Source organism: Daphnia pulicaria, chromosome 7 (assembly GCF_021234035.1).
Source record: "Daphnia pulicaria isolate SC F1-1A chromosome 7, SC_F0-13Bv2, whole genome shotgun sequence".
Taxonomy (NCBI): domain Eukaryota; kingdom Metazoa; phylum Arthropoda; class Branchiopoda; order Diplostraca; family Daphniidae; genus Daphnia; species Daphnia pulicaria.
In genome coordinates, this window is record NC_060919.1 from 2,375,232 (window position 1) to 2,387,615 (window position 12,384).

The 12,384-nt window shown below is 40.6% G+C and overlaps 2 protein-coding genes and 1 pseudogene across 2 annotated transcripts in view; 1 reads left to right on the plus strand and 2 right to left on the minus strand.

Annotated features, from left to right (window-relative positions):
* The window catches only part of LOC124349621 (LIM homeobox transcription factor 1-alpha-like), a 947,038-nt gene that overhangs the window by 476,480 nt on the left and 458,174 nt on the right, over positions 1 to 12,384 (minus strand). The gene's annotated exons all lie outside the window — the stretch shown is intronic.
* LOC124348476 lies at positions 6,831 to 8,802 on the plus strand (annotated as a pseudogene).
* LOC124348477 lies at positions 8,798 to 9,969 on the minus strand. The gene is made up of 2 exons (XM_046798701.1): positions 9,777 to 9,969; positions 8,798 to 9,171 (listed from the first exon to the last, which is right to left on the minus strand). The coding sequence occupies exons 1-2, from the start codon at positions 9,967 to 9,969 to the stop codon at positions 8,798 to 8,800; spliced, it is 567 nt and encodes a 188-aa protein (XP_046654657.1).

Consider the following 12,384-nt stretch of genomic DNA (forward strand, 5'->3'; position numbering starts at 1 on the left):
CTCGGATCTCAGTTCTTGGATCTCAGTTCTCGGTTCTCAGATCTCAGTTCTCAGTTCTCAGTTCTCAGTTCTCAGTTCTCAGATCTCAGATCTCAGTTCTCAGATCTCGGATCTCAGTTCTTGGATCTCAGATCTCAGATCTCAGATCTCAGATCTCAGATCTCAGATCTCAGATCTCAGATCTCAGATCTCGGATCTCAGTTCTTGGATCTCAGTTCTCAGATCTCAGATCTCAGTTCTCAGATCTAAGATCTCGGTTCTAAGATCTAAGTTCTCAGACCTCAGTTCTCAGATCTCAGTTCTCAGATCTCAGATCTCAGATCTCAGATCTCAGATCTCAGATCTCAGATCTCAGATCTCAGATCTCAGATCTCAGATCTCAGATCTCAGATCTCAGATCTCAGATCTCAGATCTCAGATCTCAGATCTCAGATCTCAGATCTCAGATCTCAGATCTCAGATCTCAGATCTCAGATCAAAGATCTCAGATCTCAGATCTCAGATCTCAGATCTCAGATCTCAGTTCTCAGATCTCAGATCTCAGATCCCAGATCTCAGATCTCAGATCTCATATCTCAAATCTCAGATCTCAGTTCTCAGTTCTCAGTTCTCAGTTCTCAGTTCTCAGTTCTCAGTTCTCAGTTCTCAGTTCTCAGTTCTCAGTTCTCAGTTCTCAGATCTCAGATCTCAGTTCTCAGATCTCAGTTCTTGGATCTCAGTTCTTGGATCTCAGATCTCAGTTCTCAGTTCTCAGATCTCAGATCTCAGATCTCAGATCTCAGATCTCAGATCCCAGTTCTCAGATCTCAGTTCTCAGATCTCAGTTCTCAGTTCTCAGTTCTCAGTTCTCAGTTCTCAGTTCTCAGATCTCAGATCTCAGATCTAAGATCTCGGTTCTAAGATCTAAGTTCTCAGATCTCAGTTCTTGGATCTCAGATCTCAGATCTCAGATCTCAGATCTCAGATCTCAGATCTCAGATCTCAGATCTCAGATCTCAGATCTCAGATCTCAGATCTCAGATCTCAGATCTCAGATCTCAGATCTCAGATCTCAGATCTCAGATCTCAGATCTCAGATCTCAGATCTCAGATCTCAGTTCTCAGATCTCGGATCTCAGTTCTGGGATCTCAGTTCTCGGTTCTCAGATCTCAGTTCTCAGTTCTCAGTTCTCAGTTCTCAGTTCTCAGTTCTCAGATCTCAGATCTCAGTTCTCAGATCTCGGATCTCAGTTCTTGGATCTCAGATCTCAGATCTCAGATCTCAGATCTCGGATCTCAGTTCTTGGATCTCAGTTCTCAGATCTCAGATCTCAGTTCTCAGATCTAAGATCTCGGTTCTAAGATCTAAGTTCTCAGATCTCAGTTCTCAGATCTCAGTTCTCAGATCTCGGTTCTCAGATCTCAGTTCTCAGATCTCAGTTCTCAGATCTCAGATCTCAGATCTCAGATCTCAGATCTCAGATCTCAGATCTCAGATCTCAGATCTCAGATCTCAGATCTCAGATCTCAGATCTCAGATCTCAGATCTCAGATCTCAGATCTCAGATCTCAGATCTCAGATCTCAGATCTCAGTTCTCAGATCTCAGATCTCAGATCCCAGTTCTTGGATCTCAGTTCTCGGTTCTCAGATCTCAGTTCTCAGATCTCAGTTCTTGGATCTAAGATCTCAGATCTCAGATCTCAGATCTCAGATCTCAAATCTCAGATCTCAGATCTCAGATCTCAGATCTCAGATCTCAGATCTCAGATCTCAGATCTCAGATCTCAGATCTCAGATCTCAGATCTCAGATCTCAGTTCTCAGTTCTCAGTTCTCAGATCTCAGATCTCAGTTCTCAGATCTCAGTTCTTGAATCTCAGTTCTTGGATCTCAGATCTCAGATCTCAGTTCTCAGTTCTCAGTTCTCAGATCTCAGATCTCAGTTCTCAGATCTCAGATCTCAGATCTCAGATCCCAGTTCTAAGATCTCAGTTCTCAGATCTCAGTTCTCAGTTCTCAGTTCTCAGATCTCAGATCTCAGATCTCAGATCTAAGATCTCGGTTCTAAGATCTAAGTTCTCAGATATCAGTTCTCAGATCTCAGATCTCAGATCTCAGATCTCAGATCTCAGATCTCAGATCTCAGATCTCAGTTCTCAGATCTCGGATCTCAGTTCTTGGATCTCAGTTCTCGGTTCTCAGATCTCAGTTCTCAGTTCTCAGTTCTCAGTTCTCAGATCTCAGATCTCAGTTCTCAGATCTCGGATCTCAGTTCTTGGATCTCAGATCTCAGATCTCAGATCTCAGATCTCAGATCTCAGATCTCAGATCTCAGATCTCGGATCTCAGTTCTTGGATCTCAGTTCTCAGATCTCAGATCTCAGTTCTCAGATCTAAGATCTCGGTTCTAAGATCTAAGTTCTCAGACCTCAGTTCTCAGATCTCAGTTCTCAGATCTCAGATCTCAGATCTCAGATCTCAGATCTCAGATCTCAGATCTCAGATCTCAGATCTCAGATCTCAGATCTCAGATCTCAGATCTCAGATCTCAGATCTCAGATCTCAGATCTCAGATCTCAGATCTCAGATCTCAGATCTCAGATCTCAGATCTCAGTTCTCAGATCTCAGATCTCAGATCCCAGATCTCAGATCTCAGATCTCAGATCTCAAATCTCAGATCTCAGTTCTCAGTTCTCAGTTCTCAGTTCTCAGTTCTCAGTTCTCAGATCTCAGATCTCAGTTCTCAGATCTCAGATCTCAGATCTCAGATCTCAGATCTCAGTTCTCAGTTCTCAGTTCTCAGATCTCAGTTCTTGGATCTCAGTTCTTGGACCTCAGATCTCAGATCTCAGTTCTCAGTTCTTGGACCTCAGATCTCAGATCTCAGTTCTCAGTTCTCAGTTCTCAGATCTCAGATCCCAGTTCTAAGATCTCAGTTCTCAGATCTCAGTTCTCAGTTCTCAGTTCTCAGTTCTCAGATCTCAGATCTCAGATCTCAGATCTCAGATCTCGGTTCTAAGATCTAAGTTCTCAGATATCAGTTCTCAGTTCTCGGTTCTCAGATCTCAGATCTCAGTTCTCAGATCTCAGATCTCAGATCTCGGTTCTAAGATCTAAGTTCTCAGATCTCAGTTCTCAGATCTCAGTTCTCAGATCTCGGTTCTCAGATCTCAGATCTCAGATCTCAGTTCTCAGATCTCAGTTCTTGCATCTCAGTTCTCAGATCTCAGTTCTCAGTTCTCAGTTCTCAGTTCTCAGTTCTCAGTTCTCAGTTCTCAGATCTCAGATCTCAGATCTAAGATCTCGGTTCTAAGATCTAAGTTCTCAGATCTCAGTTCTCAGTTCTCAGTTCTCAGTTCTCAGTTCTCAGTTCTCAGTTCTCAGTTCTCAGTTCTCAGATCTCAGATCTCAGTTCTCAGATCTCAGTTCTTGGATCTCAGTTCTTGGATCTCAGATCTCAGTTCTCAGTTCTCAGTTCTCAGATCTCAGATCTCAGATCTCAGTTCTCAGATCTCAGATCTCAGATCTCAGATCTCAGATCTCAGATCTCAGATCTCAGATCCCAGTTCTCAGATCTCAGTTCTCAGATCTCAGTTCTCAGTTCTCAGTTCTCAGTTCTCAGTTCTCAGTTCTCAGATCTCAGATCTCAGATCTAAGATCTCGGTTCTAAGATCTAAGTTCTCAGATCTCAGTTCTTGGATCTCAGATCTCAGATCTCAGATCTCAGATCTCAGATCTCAGATCTCAGATCTCAGATCTCAGATCTCAGATCTCAGATCCCAGTTCTTGGATCTCAGTTCTCGGTTCTCAGATCTCAGTTCTCAGATCTCAGTTCTTGGATCTAAGATCTCAGATCTCAGATCTCAAATCTCAGATCTCAGATCTCAGATCTCAGATCTCAGATCTCAGATCTCAGATCTCAGATCTCAGATCTCAGATCTCAGATCTCAGTTCTCAGTTCTCAGTTCTCAGTTCTCAGTTCTCAGTTCTCAGATCTCAGATCTCAGTTCTCAGATCTCAGTTCTTGAATCTCAGTTCTTGGATCTCAGATCTCAGATCTCAGTTCTCAGTTCTCAGATCTCAGATCTCAGTTCTCAGATCTCAGATCTCAGATCTCAGATCCCAGTTCTAAGATCTCAGTTCTCAGATCTCAGTTCTCAGTTCTCAGTTCTCAGATCTCAGATCTCAGATCTCAGATCTCAGATCTAAGATCTCGGTTCTAAGATCTAAGTTCTCAGATATCAGTTCTCAGATCTCAGATCTCAGATCTCAGATCTCAGATCTCAGATCTCAGATCTCAGTTCTCAGATCTCGGATCTCAGTTCTTGGATCTCAGTTCTCGGTTCTCAGATCTCAGTTCTCAGTTCTCAGTTCTCAGTTCTCAGATCTCAGATCTCAGTTCTCAGATCTCGGATCTCAGTTCTTGGATCTCAGATCTCAGATCTCAGATCTCAGATCTCAGATCTCAGATCTCGGATCTCAGTTCTTGGATCTCAGTTCTCAGATCTCAGATCTCAGTTCTCAGATGTGAAGTTTAAATAAACTGATACAATATATATGCAATTAACTGAGGTCATTTATTTAAACTATTCCAAGTATGTCATACAATATCTGTCCTTTTAGTACTCACAGTCAGTTCGGGAGAGAGATCACAGTAAGAGTGAAGATAAGAACTTCTTGACATAAGTCACACAGAATAATAGAGTAGAGGGAGTTGATGCTAAACAGTCAAGAGAGGAAGTTGCCCTCTTGACTGGTAGATGGCGTAGTTTGCTATTCTTACACTTTCCCTCAAACACGACATGCATATGAGACAAGAGGTAGTATAAACGGGATAACGGGTTTGAAAAAACTTTCCCTCAAACATGACATCAGCATGGAGAGGATATGTTAGGAAAAAATGAAGACAACTGACAACCGATTATGACATGATTAACGAGTTTGCCATTGCCCTCTTGACTGCAAGATGGCGTAGTTTGCTATTCTTACACTTTCCCTCAAACACGACATACATATGAAACAAGAAGTAGTATAAACGGGATACCGGATTTGAAAAAAGAAAAAAAAAACTTTCCCTTGATATGTGGTCTGTGGGCTGCATGTTTGCTGGTAACGTTGCTGTCCTATTCAATTTTGTGATCAGTATTTCATCTGTTTAGAACTTGCCGGCGTGGGGCGACACCTTTTTTTTGGAGGCGATATTGACGACCAACTCAAACGGATATTCAAGTTACTTGGTACGGAATTCTACAGTGGTTTACGGAGGGCAATCATATATCTATTAAATTAATCGATAGGAACTCCAAACGAAAAAGTTTGGCCTGGTATATCTCAACTGCCAGACTACAAGCCATTACCCATCTATCAACCAGCAAGTAGCTTCGCGCACGTTGTTCCAAAGATGAGTCCCAAAGGCAGAGATTTACTTCAGGAATTGACTACAATTATGATATTTCTCAAGATTTTTTTGACTTCCCTTTTAAATTCCATAGAAATTATTACTGTGCAATCCTGCTCTTCGGATTTCTGCAGATGACGCGATGGCGCATTACTATTTTGCCGATTTACCTTCAAGTATAAAGCATCTATGTGAAGTTTAAATAAGCTACTAGTATGTTAAAAAATGTTACTTTTCAGCATTATTAATGGATCAAAGATAAAATAAAATAAAAAAAAAAAAAAAATTAAGGAATTACTCAAATCCCCGATGACATAAACGGTAAAATTTAAATTTAATACCTCTGCTGATAGAGCGTGAATTTCGGGCGAAACACCAACAGTAGCGTAGTTGTCCGATACAGAAATTATTGACGGAAGAAACTTTGCCACTTTGATTTTCATGGAATGGAAAATTAAAATCTTGAGGTTGCAGGACGTGGCAGATGGTGAATCTTGAATTATCATGGATTTTAACACACTAAATATGACTGCAAACCATCCTCGTTGAAGCAGAGATTTTTGGGTTGAGACTTAGTATATGATGTAGACACGACACTCGAGGCCTTTCTTCTGGTAATCAAACAGGAAATCCTTGTTCGAAGTGGCTTCGATCGTTGATAACTTTGACGGGTGGAAGGAGAACTTTCCTGGCTATTTCAGCTACTTCACCCATCGCTCACATTGATTTTGCAAAATGTAAAATTTAAAGTCCTTGAAGAAGAAAAAAAACGGCTTGAGGATGCCAATCGTCCAACACAATTCATAACCATTCGATTTAAAGGATTTTAAATTGAACTTTTGTAACTTTATTGATTTAGTAAGTGCAAAAGTAACGAAATTGAGAACAAGTTTGAACTGACCACTTGAAAAGAAAAAAGTGACAGCATGAGCAGACGCAATATTGCAGACGAAAATATTTCGCCATCTAGCGTTGGAAATTGCAAGTTTCAAAACGGAATCTGTCAAGATTGATCCTGCCGGCGTCTGCCATAACAATAAAAAAAAGTTCGCTTTGTTGCGAGTGCGACTGCGAGAGTGTTTTAATTAATTTTGTTTTAAGTTCATTAAGAGTTTCCCGAGAATCAACAGGATTTCTTGTTCTATAATGCAGAAGTATGACAAATTAGAAAGAATTGGCGAAGGTAATTTTCCGTACATGTTTGTTTTCCAACCGACACCAAGGATTAAAAGCATACAGACGTTTCACATGTGTGTAGTGAAATTAGCAATGATTTAATCTCCATCACTTTTCTTGCATTTCAATAGGCACATGTGGAACTGTGTTTAAGGCCAAGAATAGAGAAAATCAGGGGATTGTGGCTCTGAAACGTGTCAGGCTTGTAAGTATATCACACATTTCTTTACATATGATATAAACTAACGGTTTTTATTGAAAAAATTCAATAATAGGATGATGATGCTGAAATATTTGCATTTAGCAACAGACTTGGAGAAAAATTCAATGAAGCTACACTACGAACAGCATTAACACGTACACAAGTCGTATGTTGAGAGGGAAAAATGCCAGATTGTCAGATATGGGAGTGGATTCCCATTTACAGATTCAAAACAATGAAGAACTTGCTGTAGCAGGTGGTGAAATGATAAGCAAATTTACCAATGGTTATTTGAGAGCAGTATTCACACGAGTCCCAGAAGAACTCATCATGTATGATTCTTATTCTATTCTCCCAAATGTGTGATTATGCTTAACTGTGAATTGGATGTTTTGTGTTTAGGGCAATGCATGACTTTCTGACTTTTACTTCAAATTTAGAAACAGTTGGCAAACATATTGGGCTTGGTGACTTGATGCTTTGCTCAGTAAGTTTCTCTTGAAATAGTCTTTACTTTTAAAATGTTTTCATAATCTAAATTCCTTGTTTAGGATTTTCCCTGTGAATCAGAAACCTATGTCAAGTCCCTCATGAAGCAGTTGTAGCTGCTTTGGCTGAAAGTTCAGGAGAAGAGAGGGCCAGGATTTTTGTTCAAGATCTGGTTGTTACACAATTGTATGGCTTAGATATAAATGAATTATGGAACCCTGCAGATCCTGTGGGAAATTTGACAGACATTCTTAAGTGTGAGTTTTTCTTTCATTAGCACAATTTTGTACACTTTCTATACTAAGCACATTTCTAAATAGTCAACAGGTTCGATTACGTGATGTCCTCCACAGTGATACAAAGTTAACCCTAGTATTTGAGCACTGTGACCAGGATTTGAAGAAATACTTTGATAGACAGTGAGCAAGTCCAATCACTGATGTAAGATACCCATTTTGTTTACAAGAATTTGCTGTATATTAATTTTCTCAATTATTGTTTGAAGGTATCAACTTTTTAAGAGGTCTTGCATTCTGCCACAGTAAAAGTGTTTTGCACAGAGATCTCAAACCTCAAAACTTGTTGATTAATAAGGTAATGTTAAAGTTTTGGGGGCATTTTTGGCTTACTCATATGATATTATAACCCTTTTTTTTTTTTTTTTTTTTTGGGGGGGGGGGGGGGCTACAGAGACACTTGTAAAGAACTGTGATTTGCATCACCAGATGAGCCTCTTGTTTTCTCAAAGTTTTCTAATTCAATCACTGGACCTTTTGACAAAATAAAGAATCCTGACATTTCAAAGGTTGAAATGTACACAAATTTTCATGTCTGCACTCAGTCTTTCAAGGATTTTTAATAATTTAAGTGTTTCTATTTACTTTGACAGGAGGTATCTTGGGAAGCCGAACTGGCCGTTGTTTTGGGGAAAAAAAAGGAAAGAATATTGAATTTAGTTAAGCAAAAGATTACGTTTTCGGCTACACAGTTGCGAACGACTTGACAGCACTCGACTGGCACAAGGAAAAAAAACGGTGGTCGGTGGCTACTCGGGAAAAAAAACAATGGATGGCTTCTGTCCCATAGGGCCAGACATCCTTACAGCTGACAAAGTTCCCGACCCACATAACTTGAAAATTTCATGTAGCGTCAATGGCCATATCAAACAAACAAGCAACACCAATCAGCTCATTCGCGGAGTCTTTGACTGCATATCCTTTTTGTCAAATTATGTAACATTATTAACTTGATGTCACCAATCTCATGTTAATATGTTGACAACCACCAGGTTTTGCACACTGCTTCCTGGTGATATAATTTTAACTGGAGCACTCTCAGGATCTGGTGGATTTGCTAAAACCTTCACAGTTCTTACAGGTGCATTTCGTATTTTTGTTACCCATTAAGAAACATTCCTAAGACTTTCTTTCGACAAAAAATTTAAAGGAAGGAGACGTCGTGGAATGCGAAATTGAACGATTAGGAAAGATCCGAAACCAGATTGAATAGTTGTCATCCCGCATTGATTAGTATCCAATACAACAAGAAACTTCAAACTGTGTTTCGCTTACTTCTATCATTCAGCTTTCTTTCCTCTTCCGATAGTTTGGCTGTGAGATTAGCCATGGTCAGATCAGCCACTGGTAGACCACTCCACATCGTCTCGAACACAGCATAACTTGGGGGTAGAGTTTGGATGATTTTGGACACGATTATATCAATAGACTGTGGCTGTCTCACACCTCTAAGCTCCTCTGCCATCTGCCTGAAGACATTGACATGGGTAGTGACCTTATGGTCTGGATTCATCCTGTAGCTGTTGAATTTACCGAGAGGTGATTGGACATTAGATGCTGCAACATCAGCAAACTCAGCCAGTAGCCTTTGCCAAATTTCCTGGGCAGTAACAGAGCCTTGATAGAGCTCTGGTAGGTCGGCTCGATGTTATAATAGATCAATTGTTTAGCTTGCAGATCTTTGGTCACCCAAGTTTCAATCACAGCTTGATTAGTGACTGGAGCTACTCCCTCCACCGTTGGACCCAGCACTTGATTTCCAACTGCACAAGGTGCCTATCCATTGCTTTTGCTTAATCACAAGTCACAGACAGAGAGAATTGTCTATGCACAGTTAGATCAACGCGAGCTGTAGATCAGTTTTGCTCATTCACATAAGTGACCTGAGACTTGCATTCTGACTGCACAGATGAATTAACATGTGCCTTACAATCAGTTTTTGCTCATTCACATTAGTGACCTGAGACTTGCATTCTGACTGCACGGTTGAAATTAACACGTGCCTTACAATCAGTTTTGCTCATTCACATAAGTGACCTGAGACTTGCATTCTGACTGCACAGATGGATTAACATGTGCCTTACAATCAGTTTTGCTCATTCACATTAGTGACCTGAGACTTGTTTTCTGACTGCACGGTTGAAATTAACACGTGCCTTACAATCAGTTTTTAAATTCGGAGCTGCACAGACTTAGTTAGACTGCCCACATGAGCATGGTTCGACTGGCCACACTGGTAACACAAAGTTTGATATTTAACACGAGAGCACTTTTTGTTAAATGACGAGGCTTGGGATCAGTGCCTAAGACAATGTTCTCTAGTCTCACCACCTTAAGCTTGAGCATGGTGGCATAGCGAATTTGTGGAAAGTCGATTCCGTTGGAACGAGTAAACTCTCGTCTTTCGGTAGTGGATTCGTTAGACATACTTTAAGTTACGTAACCCTGGGCCCATAACCTGTGAAGTTTAAATAAACTGATACAATATATATGCAATTAACTGAGGTCATTTATTTAAACTATTCCAAGTATGTCATACAATATCTGTCCTTTTAGTACTCACAGTCAGTTCGGGAGAGAGATCACAGTAAGAGTGAAGATAAGAACTTCTTGACATAAGTCACACAGAATAATAGAGTAGAGGGAGTTGATGCTAAACAGTCAAGAGAGGAAGTTGCCCTCTTGACTCTTGACTGGTAGATGGCGTAGTTTGCTATTCTTACATCAGATCTAAGATCTCGGTTCTAAGATCTAAGTTCTCAGACCTCAGTTCTCAGATCTCAGTTCTCAGATCTCAGATCTCAGATCTCAGATCTCAGATCTCAGATCTCAGATCTCAGATCTCAGATCTCAGATCTCAGATCTCAGTTCTCAGTTCTCAGATCTCAGATCTCAGATCTCAGATCTCAGATCTAAGATCTCAGATCAAAGATCTCAGATCTCAGATCTCAGATCTCAGATCTCAGATCTCAGTTCTCAGATCTCAGATCTCAGATCCCAGATCTCAGATCTCAGATCTCATATCTCAAATCTCAGATCTCAGATCAAAGATCTCAGATCTCAGATCTCAGATCTCAGATCTCAGATCTCAGTTCTCAGATCTCAGATCTCAGATCTCAGATCCCAGTTCTAAGATCTCAGTTCTCAGATCTCAGTTCTCAGTTCTCAGTTCTCAGTTCTCAGTTCTCAGTTCTCAGATCTCAGATCTCAGATCTAAGATCTCGGTTCTAAGATCTAAGTTCTCAGATATCAGTTCTCAGTTCTCGGTTCTCAGATCTCAGATCTCAGTTCTCAGATCTCAGATCTAAGATCTCGGTTCTAAGATCTAAGTTCTCAGATCTCAGTTCTCAGTTCTCAGATCTCAGTTCTCAGATCTCGGTTCTCAGATCTCAGATCTCAGATCTCAGATCTCAGTTCTCAGATCTCAGTTCTTGGATCTCAGTTCTCGGTTCTCAGATCTCAGTTCTCAGTTCTCAGTTCTCAGTTCTCAGATCTCAGTTCTCAGATCTCAGATCTCAGATCCCAGTTCTAAGATCTCAGTTCTCAGATCTCAGATCTCAGATCCCAGTTCTAAGATCTAAGTTCTCAGATCTCAGATCTCAGATCCCAGTTCTTGGATCTCAGTTCTCAGATCTCAGATCTCAGATCTCAGATCTCAGATCTCAGATCTCAGTTCTCAGATCTCAGATCTCAGATCTCAGTTCTCAGATCTCGGATCTCAGTTCTTGGATCTCAGTTCTCGGTTCTCAGATATCAGATCTCAGTTCTCAGATCTAAGATCTCGGTTCTAAAATCGAAGTTCTCAGATCTCAGTTCTCAGATCTCAGTTCTCAGATCTCGGTTCTCAGATCTCAGTTCTCAGATCTCAGTTCTTGGATCTCAGATCTCAGATCTCAGTTCTCAGATCTCGGATCTCAGTTCTTGGATCTCAGTTCTCAGATCTCAGATCTCAGTTCTCAGTTCTCAGTTCTCAGATCTCAGATCTCAGATCTCAGATCTAAGATCTCGGTTCTAAGATCTAAGTTCTCAGATATCAGTTCTCAGTTCTCGGTTCTCAGATCTCAGATCTCAGATCTCAGATCTCAGATCTAAGATCTCGGTTCTAAGATCTAAGTTCTCAGATCTCAGTTCTCAGATCTCAGTTCTCAGATCTCGGTTCTCAGATCTCAGATCTCAGATCTCAGATCTCAGTTCTCAGATCTCAGTTCTTGGATCTCAGATCTAAGTTCTCAGTTCTCAGTTCTCAGTTCTCAGTTCTCAGTTCTCAGTTCTCAGTTCTCAGTTCTCAGTTCTCAGTTCTCAGTTCTCAGTTCTCAGTTCTCAGTTCTCAGTTCTCAGTTCTCAGTTCTCAGTTCTCAGTTCTCAGTTCTCAGTTCTCAGTTCTCAGTTCTCAGTTCTCAGTTCTCAGTTCTCAGTTCTCAGTTCTCAGTTCTCAGTTCTCAGATCTCAGATCTCAGTTCTCAGATCTCAGTTCTTGGATCTCAGTTCTTGGATCTCAGATCTCAGTTCTCAGTTCTCAGTTCTCAGTTCTCAGTTCTCAGATCTCAGATCTCAGTTCTCAGATCTCAGATCTCAGATCTCAGATCCCAGTTCTAAGATCTCAGTTCTCAGATCTCAGTTCTCAGTTCTCAGTTCTCAGATCTCAGATCTCAGATCTCAGATCTCAGATCTAAGATCTCGGTTCTAAGATCTAAGTTCTCAGATATCAGTTCTCAGTTCTCGGTTCTCAGATCTCAGATCTCAGATCTCAGATCTCAGATCTCAGATCTCAGATATCAGATCCCAGTTCTTGGATCTCAGTTCTCAGATCTCAGATCTCAGATCTCAGATCTCAGATCTCAG